Raw genomic sequence first — 15810 nt, forward strand, 5'->3', positions numbered from 1 at the left:
TTCATTGTATACAAACATTATGCACGCTAAATGCAGATGTCCGAAAATGCAACCGAAAAACATCACCTCGGACCAATCAAAACACATGGAAAGCTTTCGTCACAGCACGTGTATCCAATGAAATCATTGTATCAAACTAAATCATTGGGTCCATTAAACCGGTGCCGGTCTTTATCCGTGTGGCTAAATATAGACAGGGGACCAGTCTATGCTGGATGTAGTCGTAAGGAATTCAAACTTCAATTGTGAACAAGCAAGGTACGTTACAGACAGTACACTAGACAGCACTCAAGTTGCAAATGGTTGGTTGATGTATTGGAAGTATAGATGGATTGCAGTACGCATCATCGATCGCCATCATGTATTTAACAACAAGAATCAAGGGAAAGTGCATATTTCAAAGATGGCGGTCGATGACGCGTATTGCAATCCATCTTTTGTTACGAAAGGCTTGTAAGATGAACAGTGTCTTAGTTAACTAAAGTTAGCGCAAAAGTCATGTCGAACCTTGCAAAGTAGGCCTAAACCTTGTATTATTCCCAATTTTGCCTTGTTAATAATTTTTAACACTACTGTGCGTATTACCTGTGCATACAATGCATCCATTCCATGCAAAAGTACATGTGTATATATTCCTTTATTGTTTCCATTCCCTGTGCCCTGCCTTATAATAACTGCATTCCCATAAATGTTTGTTTTTTGTTTGTGAAGATGTTTCAGTGTTGCCAGGGTTTTTGTTTTCCTGTTGCAAAAGATACATATGTCTGGTAAAATCTCTCAAGGTTTTGCAAGAATTTGATGGAATAGGTTCTTTTGGTCAAACCAACCATGCCTGACAAGCCTCCCCAGCTACCCCCACCCCAGGGGGGTTCCACCCATGCAAAAGCTAATGTATCAGGCCAATAGGCACAAATTGCATGCGGAAATGAAAATATATGTCTTTTTAAGGGGCAGGTGGGAGGGAGGGGGGGGGGGGGCGCAAGGGCAAGATCAAGTTCACTAAAAGCATAAAAACAACATTTGCAGTTCCCCAGATTGCACAGTAGTAAGTTTTTTTTTAAACCAAAGATGAGCAACAAGTGAAAAACATTCCAAAGACCTTGTTTCATTTTGGCGTTCTTTGGGCAAACCAGAATGCCCCCCTAGTTTTGAAAAGTCCTAGGAGTGGTTAAAACACTTGCCCACTACCCCCACTTAGTGCACCATTTTGTAAGACAACCTGTGAATTCCAAAATTAGCAAAGTAAACATAATATTTATGTCAGCTCTTGGGTTGTTTTCCTGGGGGGGGGGGGGGGAGCGGTCAATCTCAGTATTTTGTTAAGCAATTTATTTGTATTATTTAAAGGGGAGTGACTTTCTGTCTGTCACGTGTGCACTTTAAGACTTGTAATTTGAGGTGATTTTCCTCCAGTGAGAAAAGGCAGAGACAGGAAATAATGTCCTTCCCCGCATGCCAAATGTTTAAAAAACCTTTCCATTTGTTCCTTATGCAGTACTATGTGCATCTTTTTTAAAAATGTATATGAAATTTTGTACTGTATTTTTGTTACTGATTGGAATTCTGTTGTTAAAGTTGTTTAACTGTTGATTTAGAAGAGGGCAAAAAGTGTAAAGTCACAAATTATAGTCGTGTGCCTATAAATTAACAAAAGATGAGGGTTGATTTTTTAGCAACCTGTTCATGTGTTCGTATTTCTTACACAATCTAAAGCACAAGAAGGGGCAAGACAAGAGGTGTCACTTACAATGAAAACTTGTGTCACTTACAATGAAAACTTTAATATTTGTTTTACTATTATTTTATAAAACAGTGGATGAGCTGTAATTAACAAAAAGGCTGACAAGTAACTGTCTGAAATCTTCTTTTAACTTATAAAAAGACGGTGATCAATACAAAAAATACAAAACCCAAATATGAAAAATCTAACACCCTAAAGTTTAATGTATATTTTTTTGCCCAAATAGTCCACCCGAGTAATGTGCTTGAAAAAGTTCATAAAATTGTTTCTCAGACACTGCACGATTTCATCCAGCAGTTTCACAAATAAGAAAATGTTAACTTAAAGACTCAAAATGTCTTCTGCACATAACATGCTAATCTTTTAGTAACAACTTCGTTTTTGTGTAGCAACTGATTTATTAAGTGTAGCATTTAACTGCGCTATACAAGAGAAAATTCATTCTATGTTATAGCCAAAAACTGCTGAAAACTCAACTGATAAACCAACTCAATGTGAAGTTTGCAATATACAACTTTGTTTTGGATTTTATTTTGTGTATGATCAGTTTGGTTAAGTGTAGAACCATGCACTGTTTTGGAGGTTTCTAAGTTTGTTTACATTACCCTTTCCACCTTGATTTTTTTTTATTTGTGGTCTTCCATTATGCTCATACATTGTACCTGTATTAAAAAAACGCTTTTATTTACCTTCATGGGAACTTTAAGGGTAAGGGGAGTGGGCCGAGTTAACTCACACAGCCCAACAAGCTGTCATAAATATTAATACTGTTACTAATGTTATTTTAAAAAGTAAATAAAAGAAATATTTGTATTATGACTTCTAAAACAATAGCGGGTGTCCTATCCACCAGCCATTTTCCTTTGTTCTTGTCACTTAGAACAAAGGCAAAGGACAGGTGAGTGGGACAGTGGCTATTGTTTCAGAAGACTCTCATGTTTGACCCGAGGGGTCAAGATGTGAATTTTCTAAAAAATCTTCTGTACCACATTTTACAACAAAACAAAACGTTTGGTTTTGAAACAGAACATTTTGACTACATGTAGCATTGTACAACACAGTTTAGGACATAGAAACAACGAAATGATATCACACAAAAAAGGCCACTGTCATTGTATTCTTTTCCCCCAAATATCTGTAAATTTGTACATATTTTCCTAAGTATTAACTTTGTTAATTTATTTGTTATTGAATAATACAGTGTTACACTGTTTTCCGGGGTTTTATAAATCCCATTACAATCAAAATAATTATCTTCAATTATGATGAAGACAGCTTTAATTGGACATGATCTGGCGTTCTAAAAAACATCTTGATATCTTTTTTGCGGCGACGTCAGTTGAAACGGGTCAATGCAACCATTCTTACTGTGCAAGTTGACTGGTTTACCAAGCAAGTAAACTTACCACTCAAGTTAACTAGTTTACCACGAAAGTTTACTGGTACATTTAAAATGACAAGATAATTATCAGCTGTTAATAAAATGCAAGTGTCAACAATTCTTTGAATTCTTGAATTTTTATCAATGTAGATTTCAAATTTTACAATTAACAAACGTTGTGTAGACGATGTGAACTATGTTTACATTCAAACCGCCCTCTTTTGACAAAACACTGTACACGTCATGTTTCGCCGGGCAAAAAGGCGCGTAGTCATGGTAAGATTGCGTGTACTCTCTAGCTGGCTGCCAAAACACAAGGGTTTTGGCTGGCGGTATACGAGCGAATCATGTTATGGTTTTCGAGTGACGTCAGAGGTCACATCGTCTATAAAGTCACTTGAATATTTCATTCAAAGTCTCCTATCTTTACAAAATTGTAACGTAACCTTTTTTCTTCCCGAAAGTTCAAAACCTCCAATGTGCATGATGATGATAAAAAAAGGGTATTCAAATTATATCGTATTGATCTATTTTATTGAATTGACTTGATTAATATAGTAGAAATTGAATAATTTATTAACATTTAGTGAAAAATATATAATTGTTTTTGAAACTAAAACTGCCATTTATAAAAAATAATATATGTATGAGGCACTTATTTAATGGCTAACCATCATCTATATGAGACCATTAAACATAGTTTTAGCAATTATATTTGAGTTTGTTTGAAATTGTAATACAATCCCAATTGTATAATCTAACTAACTTTTGTGCAAGAACCATTTTCACATACTATCAACCAAAGAGGATGGTTTGTTAACAATGTAAAACATTTATATCAATTGCAAAGGAAAGACAACCTTTTCAAAAGGTTAATTTTAATATGTGTAGTGCATCCACCCAAAATGCTGTCATTCCCCTAGATTGTATTTCATACCCGAAGTAATTCCACCTCAGAAAGTAGATTTTAAGAATGTCAGCAGAGTTTTCTGTAACATTTGTTTAACAAAAACTAACTGTTCACAAAAAGTAAAAAACAGCTGATAACAATGAGCAATAAATTATTTACGAATGAGCTATTAATCACAAGTATGGCCTCCCTGTGTAGTCTTGTCCTTGATTACCCTGTATGCTGAATAATGCATTCTCTGGTTTGCCCGAGTTTGGTTTAGTTGATTTAGAGCTCCCATGCATTTAGCTAGAGTGCTCCAGATTGCTCAGTTGTGCATTTAAAACCAAGATAAACACCAAGTAGAAAACATTTCTAAGACCTTGTTATAATTCAGCCTGCTTTGGATAAACTTATCCAATTTGGGACTGGAATACCCCACAATTTTGAAAAAAAAAAACCTGGGGAGAAGAACCCTGTGCTACCAGAGGTATTTTGTGGAAAGAACCAGCTGGGCTACATGTAGTTATAGGGTTAACTAATATATATAAATGGTTTGTACTTAAGCAGCTTCTTAAACACAAGTACTGAAGTAGATTCGTGAAGTTGAATGGAAAAAGTGCTCCAACGTCGTTGACAATTATTACGTACTATTCTGTTTTACCCATACAATGTGTAATAAGCACTGTATACTCAGTACTTTCTAGAGTTCTGTGGAAAAAAAACCATGACCTTTGCATTTCTACATGTCTTACCACTAGGGCCCAATTTCATAGAGCTGTTTAAGCACAAAATTTTGCTTAAGCAAAAAATTCATTGCTTAGTAAAATCAGATTACCGGCCAAGACTCCACTCAATTGTTATGCTAAGTAAACAACAGCTAAATACGAGTCATAAGCAATGTATATGGCATGAAATTTTGGCCAGTAACATGTGTAAAATAAGCGAGCTATTTTCGTGCTTAAGCAAATTTTTTGCTTAAGCAGCTCTATGAAATTGGCCCCAGAACACCAAGCTAGCCTTTTGGCTAGAGGCAGTTCGCAGTTCGAATCATGTATGTGAGCAGGGGCTACACAGCAATGATTTTAAAAGATGTTATTCGGGCTGTCAGCATTTTTTGTCTTTAACGCCACAACACCAAAGGCGTTTTATAACAACAACTCCAACCATGATTAAACCATACTTCACAGCTCCCAGTAAGTAAAAGACATTGACATCAACAACAGAGAATTTGACAAGCTCAGCAACCTGCGCAAACACCAGACACATCCCCGCCGCTACGATCTTACGAAGGACACTGGGGATCTCTTTGAGTGCAACTGCTCTCTCGGCCACGACCATCAGGGCCAGGCTCCCGAAATCCCGTGCCAGGGTGTAAAACGGCGTCGTGTCCAGATGTACCCACTCTTTGTGATCGCACCATCGGAGAGCGAGGGGTATCGACCAAGCGGGGTCACTATCCATGGCTATCAGAAGACCATTTTGGATGAAGGTTACTAAGACGGTGCTGAATGCAAAGGCTAAGTGGGTGGAGGTTGCGAAGGTTTCTACTGGGAGTTTGGCAACAAGAAGTCCAACAACAAGACCTGGCATTGAAGAGAAAACAAAATATGAGATTTTTGGTTTTTCAGAGCAAACAAAAACATTGAATGGAGATACAATAACCTTCTGGTTGTGAAGTAATCAATTATTTTATTCTATTCTTAGGCGAGGCTTGTGGTACTGGTAGTTGACAACTCAACTTTTTTTCAGTATGCTCTGATTCAGGAGAATGTTCTAAGAAAGAAGTTTATTTTCAGAACCATTGCTACTCAAAGGAGATTTTCACACGGTGTTACCGCAAACCTCCGCTAATTATTTGTATACCTGCACCATGTAAACCTCATTAATGGTAACATCTTGGAGGTAATGGGTCTGAGGCCTGCAAGCCATTTTCCACAACTTTTCACTTACGGCAAATTTCATCCAAGATTTTAACTGCACCCCTTAAATGCATTAGGGGGGAAATAAAAACAAAAAAAAGACTTTCCTTCTCAATTACAAAATAACTCAACTTGTTATTCTTTCTATAAAAATAATTTTCGGTACCTTATAGAGACCAAGGACAAAACAACAATGGGAAAATAAATGGACTCATTATGGTTGCTCCACGATGAATTTGTATACAAAGTTTAAGGGAGGTTCTTAAAGACACTTCTTACTGGACACTATGAAGTGTCAAAGAATAGTCGTCACAGTTGGTGTATCTCAACATATGCATAAAAATTAACTGTGAAAATTTAAGCTCAATCGGTCGTTGAACTTGCGAGATATTAATGAAAGAAAAAACACCCTAGTCGCACGTACCATGCATAGTCACACAAAGTTGTGTGATTTCAGATGCTTGATTTCGAGACCTCAAATTTTAAATCTAAGGTCTCAAAATCAAATTTGTCAAAAATTACTTCTTTCTCAAAATCTACGTTACTTCAGAGGGAGCTGTTTCTCACAAAGTTTTATACTATCATACTGTTATACTTTCCCCATTACTAGTAATCAAGAAAGGTTTTATGATAATAACTATTTTGAGTAATTACCAATAGTGTCCACTGCCTTTAACTACGAGGACAAAAGAAATTACCAAAAGATTTCTCCTCAGGGATGAAATGAATAGAATGCATGAGTTGTATACCTGCCAACTTTGAATCCTAAGAAATATGAACAACTGTTTTTGAGTCCACATTGGACCTATTGTCACAAGTAATGGCACCCTAGTTTGCCAGAACTTTGTAATCTTGCTCATTGCTGTCTCTTGTCAGAAATAGGAATGTTTTGATTTTTGGGGGCGTGTACATGTACTCCCAAAAATCTGGACCAATCAAATTGAATCTGAACAGTTCAATAGCACAATGAAGTTGGAGTGTGTAAGAAGACATACCTACAAAAACGCCCAGGAATACTTGGTGTGTGAAATGTGATGCGATAAACACCCTAGATACACACACAACAGAAGCCAGTCCAGACAGGAACAGCCATGGGAGAAGACTCAATAACTTTGTAGTACGACTCTTCTGATTGGCGGATTGGAGGTATGTTGCTAAGGATGACATCATGATGAACCAAACTGCCGTGGTGACCATTGCATGACCAGAGGGTACGCCTTTAAAAAGAAACACAATTTAAAAAGCTTTTATTTTATTTCATTTATTCTGGTTTTTAAGCCAATGACTCTCAGAAAAGCAAACTTAATCACTGTAGGCCCTTGGCCAAGAACTCAATGGAAGGAAGACAAGAAAGGAAGTTTCAGTTTTAGATGTGGGAGGAAAACCCCAGAGAATTGTTCCAGGGAAACCCACATAATCAGGTGGACTAAAAACCCATCCACATACAGTGCCCCCAGTTGGATTCAAAGTATTTTCAGTGTTGTTATGTCTCTCATGGTTATATATAAACCTCATGGAAATAATTAATCAAAGTTCCAACTCTCTGGGGGAGATTTAATCAAATCCTCTTCATTTTAGTGCATAATAACACGCACTTCTTATAATTTGGGGAGGTAGATCTTTCTGCTCTACCAGCCAGGCTTCGGATTGATGATACCCAAGCCTACATCCGTATGGACTGTAAAGAGGGTAACCCTGTTTCAGCCCTATGAGTAGGTGGCAACGGCCTCTGGAAAAAAATAATTGTAGCCCACACCTTCAGGTCTTGTATGGCCTTCAGGTCTTGTATGTCTGGTGACTTGCATAAAAATAAAAATAAAATACAAAAATAGCGCCGGGGGCATCTCATGAAAATGCTCATTGAACTGTTTTTCTGTACAAGGTATGCAGAGTTATGTTCAAATGAGACCTCACTTATTGCATGTTTTGCTCACCTGGCCCAGTCTCACATGTCAGTCGATACTGCTTGATGATTGGCCGGTTGGAATCGTTGAATAAATTACTGAAATGAATCCACCAATAGGGTCGTTGGCCATGCAGTAACCTAGGAAACAGGAAGTAGTAATGTCAGGAATGTTAATGGATGATTAGTAAGAAACCTTAATGATGGAAAACCTTTGATCTTTTTTTTTAAGGGCAAGGATTTTCCGTCTGGTTTTCTGAGAATTCTATTAAGAGTTACCGAGGGCCTACATGTACGTGTAGTTCAGTAGTATTGCAAGATAGCCCACCTTAAGTTGTTGAGCTATAAATAGCTCTCTTTTAACAGTCGCCATTACACTGTGATCAGATCGATGTTAAAAGAGACCCTTTCATCCCAACTCAACAAGGTAGGCTAATTACAAGGTAGCCCACCTTGTTGGGTTGTTATGACTCTTTTTTTTCAAGACCAATGTTAAAAGATAGCCATAACAGCCCAGCAAGGTGGGCTGTACCTTGCTTGCACCTGACAAGCACTGCTTTTTTGTAGACCACTTCCTTTGCTAATATTTTGTTTTTGGGGTACAATTATAGAATACAGGGCCACTCCAGGGTTAGGGTTAGGGTTAGGCCATTAGGGTTAGTGTTAGGGTTAGGGTTAGGGTTAGGGCTGTCGCCGAGTGTGGCCCTGTATTCTATAGTTACTCCGTTTTTGGTCCACCGCAATCCGGCAGTGTAGTTTTTTGTAATCATTCCATGAATTGTCCGAACAACTGCCAGGTCCCCTGCACATTGAAAGATCTCTAGATCCTAGTTGCAATAATCGTAACACTTCATCCTCCATCTCCGAATGTTTGAAGGATGTAGGAGGGTTAGGATTATCGCAACTATTATTCTTCAATTACTTAAGGCGTTACCATTGTGTTATTAATATCAGAGTACATGAGTAGACCCAGTATTCTGGGGAGCCAAACTCTTTCAAAAAGTAAATTATCATCTACACAGTTCGTACTACTCCAGTCAAATTACCGCAGATGTCAATTTTATTGTAGTACAGTGCCCATCAAGTACGAAACATGTCAACATTAATTTTAAAGGAGTACAGTGCCCCAGTTACAGGCAATGTTCGAAACGGCGACTTCAGCTACAGCTATGGCTAGATCAGCGCGTCTGCCAGTGTTGAAGAATGTGCAGACACGTGTGATCTATCCGTAACTAGTCTGTAGCCGAAGTCGCCGTTTTGGAGACAGCCTTCTGGGTCTTCCTGCCTCCTCCCGACGGCAGAGAGGAGGAGGAATACGTTATCATACAGAGCAACCTCAAAACCAGATTCTTACTTCTTCAAGATAAGATTGAGCCATTCCGACATGACAGCAGCCCACATCACCTTCAAACCTTTGGCTCGACTGACACAATAAACCAAAGGCACACACACCAAGAAGGCACTACGCGGGTCGCCAAGCTGCGACAAAAACAACATTATCTCAGAATAATCTCCGAAGACATGTTGAAGTTTCTGTATGTGGGTGATCTCTGCTGTCTGCAACCAATCCATGCTGATCAAGTTTTTTTTAACCGTCTACTGACACTGACACAGTCACTGAGTCAGCTTGCCGGTGGTTGATCAGAACAGGTGGGGGAATTGCAATTGGGCTCTGCACCGGCAGTGTTGCAATGTTTTGTTGAGTTGTTGAAGCGGCACTCACATTGAATCAGTAACCACAACATAACTGATACCAACAACCTAGAATTGCCACTAAAAATCATGAAATACAAGACAGTTCAGAGAATTATACAGGTACTTCCTAATTTACATGTAGGCTACATCCTGTGTGGTGTTTATTTTTTGACTTTTTAGTACACGTGTCGGTAGTTTTCAATACTGCCCTCTTGTGGCAGTCCTTGAATTATTATCAGGCTTGTTATATTCACCCGATTGGGTGTGATAAGAATAATGTCAACTTTTTCCTTTGGTGTATGACCATGCATGCTGACCATTGGTTGAAACTTCCATCCCTCTTAAAATTGTTTTGAAAAATATCAAACAGTACTTCCAAGTTAAATTCGTTGTCATAGTTCATGTTTTTGCAATTTTTTTTACAATATTTTTGACAACACAGCTCACTGCCCTCCCACTTTGTATTGCTTTTACTTTCCTAGTGCGAGAGAGTCGAGTGCTCATCATCTAACCGAGTGAATATAAAGCAAATAATTCGCCACCTGCAAACTTGCCTAGCAACGTGTGCTATGTACGGCGGCCGCGCGGCACACATGCATTGCCACAACAAGTGTGGCTCTGCACGCGAGTCAATGTGTGCTGAATGCAGTTAAGTTGACAATAAATAACTAAATACACACCACACACAATGGATTAGGTAACTGGCCGAACAACCAGAAAGTAGCCAAGTAGCGACGAAGACTGTTCCATCGAGATGGCAGAAGTAAAACCTGCCGTACCAGCAGGGCCTTTGAGTTTAGGACACGACAGTAAGTATGCTTTTTTTTATCAGTAGGAAGGTAGATATTCATTGTTCAGTAGGCCCCCTAACCATGTTTTGTTAACCCTAAAAAAATTACTGTGTTAATTATGTTCTCAATGAATGATGTTGGTTTCTCCATCTACCTCCATGGTTTCTCCATTGTTAGTTAGTGACTACATCATGTAGTACATGCTAGGCCTATGTAGATAGTTTCTTCATTCATTCAAGAAATTCTTGTCTCTTTTCAAAATTGCATGAACATGACAAATTGACAGGAAAAGTTTCTGTATGGCGCCACCACTTTTTCATTCGAAATAAAATAATATAGTATCTAATTTACCTGATTGATATATCCCTTTTTGTAAAAATGAGTGAAAAAGTGGTGGCGCCATACGGAAAGTTATCCAATTGACATTTCATGAATTAGACAGAGACTATACTAGTAAGAGAGGACGTGTCACAGTGTTTGTTTGTCCAGTTTGTCTTGTTTACGTTGTAAAGTAATCTCTTGCTCTCCTTTTAGCTTATCACACCAACAAGCAATCTTTGAAGCTGTAGTAGTGTAGCTGTAAGGTTTCGCCCATTATTGTCAAGCTGTGCTGTCGCACAGTGACACCGATGTGCTACTTTTTGTGCTATACTGGATGGGGCATTCAGAGTTCTGTCATTCATCCAAACCTGGTGTAAAAGACAGCGTGACCTGACAATTAGTGACAATTTTTTTTATAATGCTCTGCTCTGGTGTGGCCGAAGACCCTTGCCGAAGGGCAATTGTTGTATTATTAACAACCTGACAATGTACATGATTGATCCTCCTGACAATAATTATTCATAACTGGTAGGCCCTATTTATTACATCCAGAGAAACCTTTATTTTTACATACTGCAGTTTTCTGCCTGGCCAGGTTGCTTACTTTACATGTATGCCCCCATTGTCTACCAGTCATTTCCTGTATGCTCCTTTTTTTAATGTTGTTTTATTCTCTTCTAATCACTTCATTGTAATGGCTTAAAGGGAAAGTACACTATTGGTAATTGTCAAAGACCTGTGTTCTCACTTGGTGTATCTCAACATGCGTAAAATAACAAACCAGTGAAAATTTGATCATTGGAGTTGGGAGAAAATGGTGAAAGAAAAAGCACCCTTGTTGGACGAATTTGTGTGCTTTCAGATAAGAATAAAAGACTTGTAGCTAGAAGTCTTTTATTATTTTAGTGAGAAATTACTTCTATTTCAAAATTTATGCTACTTCAGAAGGAGCCGTTTCTCACAATGTTTTATACTATCAACAGCTCTCCAATGCTCGTTACCAAGTCAGTTATTAAGTTAATATTTGTTTTGAGTAATTACCAAACGTGTACCTTCCCTTTAATACACTAATAATATTATTTTATAAATAATATAATAAAAAGTATTTAAAAATATTAATAGTAATGGGGGAAGCGCCTTTACAGATCAAAGCGGGGTTAGCAAGAAACAAAATACAATGATTGGTGTTTCAAAGCAAAAATAAGACGTTTCCTGAAAACAATGAATATAGGTATAATTCCTGATATTGAAGGGGATAGATAGAGTGCTCGCTCTTCTGGAAAGTGTTACTTCTAGCCAACACATTCAATGCCTCACATTCACAAACAAAGTCTTTTATACCCAAAGCTTCTTCGATCAAGCGATCTTAGAAATCAACTTCCGAGGCACAACGTATGGGTGTGTATTTGCCCATTGGCTGCGAAAGGAGTTATAAGTAAGTGCTGTGTATACAAAGCACACTTTAAAGTTGAAAGGCTAAATAAATATCTCAAAGTACAAAGTAGCAGTAGCACAGAGTTTGATATGCAAACAAAATTTAAAGATGGAACCATGCTGTCTAAGTTGGAGGTGTAGGCCCCCTAGATTTTTTAAACGGTATTGCAAAGCTTTGAAGTTGGCTAGAGAAACATGCATTGATAAGAAAGCGCTGTTTTATAATTTATTTTTATGTTGGCAGAACTACCTGATGCAAACAAAATTTAAAGCTGGAACCATGCTGTCCTAAGTTGGAGGCGTAGATCTTTTGTAGATCTTTTGTTAGCTGTACTAAATGATTTTTTAAACGGGATTGCAAAGCTTTGAAGTTGGCCAGAGAAACATGCATTGATAAGAAAGCGCTGTTTTATAATTTATTTTTATGTTGGCAGAACTACCTGATGTAACCTAACACTGTTGCATCTTCCATTTATGCAGACTTCTAAACTGCAAACATCATAGTATTGATATCTTTGACCCATACGACTACTATTTGATAAAATGAACTGTTAGATTTTACAATGTAAGCAATCCACTCTTTACTGTAGGATTCAAGGCCCAGTCACACAGGCCAGATAACGAAAAATGAAAAAAATGCACCCCCTCGATTGGTTGAATGAATTGCTCCAGGCAGAAAACGCCAATGCTTAGTCAACCAATCGAGGGCGTGCATTTTTATTTTGGGGCGTGTGTAACCGGGCCTGAAGTGTAGAAATATTCTTCCTGTGGACTTAGGGAAAGGTTGAGATGAAAACACTGCTGACATCCCCCCCCCCCCCCCCCAACAAGTAGTAGACATTTATTCTGAAAGTTTCACAAGTGAATTTTATTATCTTTCTGTATGAGTTTGCATTTAGGTTGACCAAAAAGTCTGTGATCAAACTTTCTCACGATCTGTACCCATGATAGTTAGCAATGTGTTGAGTGGCGTGTCTGTATCTGTGCCACTGCAGATAACGAATAAATTTGTGTCCCACACAAAAATAACCTTATTGTTATGTATTGATTAGATACACTACCGGTACGTGTCTTCAGAAAGACTTATAAGAGTCAATCTATACTTGGCTATTCACTGAGTGATAATTCAAAAGAGATTTAAATACATGTAGTCTGGCATTGTACACATTGTCACACTGTACAGAGAATCTTTATAATACATTTTTGTAGTGGAATTTTTTGCAAAGATTTTATGTTTTTGTGTGCACACTTTTTTTGCCAGTGGCATTATCACACTGTCTAATCCTACTTGGTGTAATAGGTCTTGCAGTAGTGTTTTTCTCTTATGCCATAACTTTTAAGATGAATTTAAAACAGAGGAACAGAATAAGTGTGGTCCCTTCCAAGTTGAGATTTAGCTACTGTACAATGTATGCATACACGCCCTGTGGTAATCGGTCTGATGGTTACTGAAGCTCCTGAAAGGGCAAGGGCACCGGGGCATTTTCCCCTTTGCTAATTAGTTGCACAGGCTCTTTGAGGAAATTGAAAAGTTCTGTTTTAATTGTAGCGTTTCAGGGAGCACCAAGGCAATGACCAGGGACCTGGAGGCAATTGCCTAAGTTATATCCTCCCTGAAGCATTAAGCCTGGACACTGGATAGCCTTGAAAGAAAGCCCTATGGACTATAACTACCCTAAAAACAAAATGTAAAATTTTCATTTTCACTTTCAGTAACTCCAACAGACCGTGCACAGCTTGGACTAATGGAAGGAACTAAACCACCCATGGATGGGCACCACCGCTTCCAGGGCTTTCCCGGGGGCAACTTTTCCTCAGCGAGGCAACCGATCACAGGATTTGTAGATTACAACAATCAACTGTTCAAGGACTACAAGAAGGGACAACACTTTGTCAAAGGTAAAGTTTTTCAAAATAATCAATCGTCCCTTTCTATCTGTATTATTAAGTGTTTTTAAATATTTTTTAAAACTATTGAATTTCTTTATAATTTGTGAATTTTTATAGATCTGTTGATGAAAAGTATTTTGTCATAATGTGACATCATTGTGAGCTTTTTGTACAAATTTAGTAAATTTGCTCTTTGTTTGTTTGTTTGAATTTTAGCACAAATTGAATACACCTTTTCTTAAAAATGTAGAGTGCATTTTGTGGTATAAACTTTGTTATTTTTCACCATGTTTTTCTAAATCATGTCACTGATATTAACTCATAAAGTGTGTTTTCTTTAAAAGATTTAACTCTGTTTGATTATTTGTGTTGTTGCTTTTCTATTCAATCACCTTGAACAAATTGTCGTGCAGGCCTGATTTTACAATTATGCAAACTTCACAAAAACTTATCAGTCACAGCAAAAACTAGCCCCAGTAAATTTTACAATGTACTACATGTACTACATCACTCACATTTGATGTGTTTTGCAGGACGATCCTATCGTCATGATCGTGCATACTTTCTGGCAATTTTGTAAAAACATTTTGGCATACAACCAGACCAGCCATAATGAGAGTTTTTAGGTTGTTGTCATGGTTTTGGTGATAAAATGCCCCATGGATTGTTTTGTTTTTGTTTGATCAAAAGTTTCTTAAGTGTCCCACCTATAGACCATGTAACCTTTGTTTACAAAAGGAGACACCATCGTACCTTGGCAAATCCTGACAGGCGAGACACTACACTGATCATTATGGAGAATGTTACATTTGGTGTCTCAATTTCCTTATGATCTCAAAATTTATAAAGGTAACGGCTGAACAAGTTTTGAGACGCATGCCCCCCTCTCTTCCTATCAAAAGTTGATAAACCGGACCGTGCAATCTCCATGAAATAAGATTTATTTATTTTTTCCTTTGAGGTGTGTACAAATCATGCCAGCAGAAAATTTGAGGCTCTGTGACTCTTTCATAAACATTGTAATGTTACACTGTCTATTGCCAATGTTGTGTTTATTTTTGTGACTGACTAACTGTTTCATCCACTGTATATTAGGATTACCACCAGGGCTACGTGCTGAAATACCTACACATGCAACAATGTTAACCAGAGAAGCGTTTACCGATGATCGTACGTTATTTGATGTTTTGTTCTCCTTGCCCTCGGCTTTGATTCAGTTATGCTCACTTTACTCAACCACGAGTAAAGCAGAAAAAGTTCTCATTTTGCCAAGCCTAAAAAGACTTGTATTCTAGCACTATCTTTTGCATGGTTCATTGTTGTGTGACTCTAAGAACAATATCTTAAATAGTAAGATTCATTTACGAGAAGTCTGACTATTTTCCCTAGAGTAAAAGATGGTTGTGCTGCAATGGTTTAGAGTAGAAAACCAGGGTTTGATTTCAAAAAAGAGTAAAACAGTGTGTCCGTCCGCTGCTAAGCAAAGTGTGATGTCATGACATACAAATGAACGTGGTGTTACTGACAACTCAGCTTAAGATGAATCTTAGTGCTTTGGGAAATGAAGCCAAGAATTTCCACCCCTACATGTCAAACCATAAAAGGGTAAAGCAAAACAAAGAATCAAAACTACAGTGAATCTAACTGCTATCCTTTTTATTGCAATACCTGAAAACCTGTAGCTCAGCTGCTCCTTGATCTTTTGAGCAAAAATGTTCTTATATATTTGGAATCGTATAGAATCATTGTTTACCTCAACCACATGTAACTCACAATCGTCATTCATTTCATCATACATGTACGTGTTTCATTATGAGAGTGACTAACATCAATCAAAGTGTTT

The 15810-nt window shown here is 37.8% G+C and overlaps 1 protein-coding gene across 1 annotated transcript; it reads right to left on the reverse strand.

Moving 5' to 3' along the window:
- Positions 1 to 4985: 4985 nt before the first annotated feature.
- On the reverse strand, positions 4986 to 9703 carry LOC117287773 (glucose-6-phosphatase 3-like). The gene is made up of 4 exons (XM_033768289.1): positions 9191 to 9703; positions 7868 to 7977; positions 6929 to 7150; positions 4986 to 5597 (listed from the first exon to the last, which is right to left on the reverse strand). The coding sequence occupies exons 1-4, from the start codon at positions 9406 to 9408 to the stop codon at positions 5119 to 5121; spliced, it is 1029 nt and encodes a 342-aa protein (XP_033624180.1). The 5' UTR covers positions 9409 to 9703; the 3' UTR covers positions 4986 to 5118.
- Between the last annotated feature and the right edge of the window lie 6107 nt (positions 9704 to 15810).

The sequence above is a fragment of the Asterias rubens genome, chromosome 3 (assembly GCF_902459465.1).
Source record: "Asterias rubens chromosome 3, eAstRub1.3, whole genome shotgun sequence".
In the NCBI taxonomy this organism is placed as follows: domain Eukaryota; kingdom Metazoa; phylum Echinodermata; class Asteroidea; order Forcipulatida; family Asteriidae; genus Asterias; species Asterias rubens.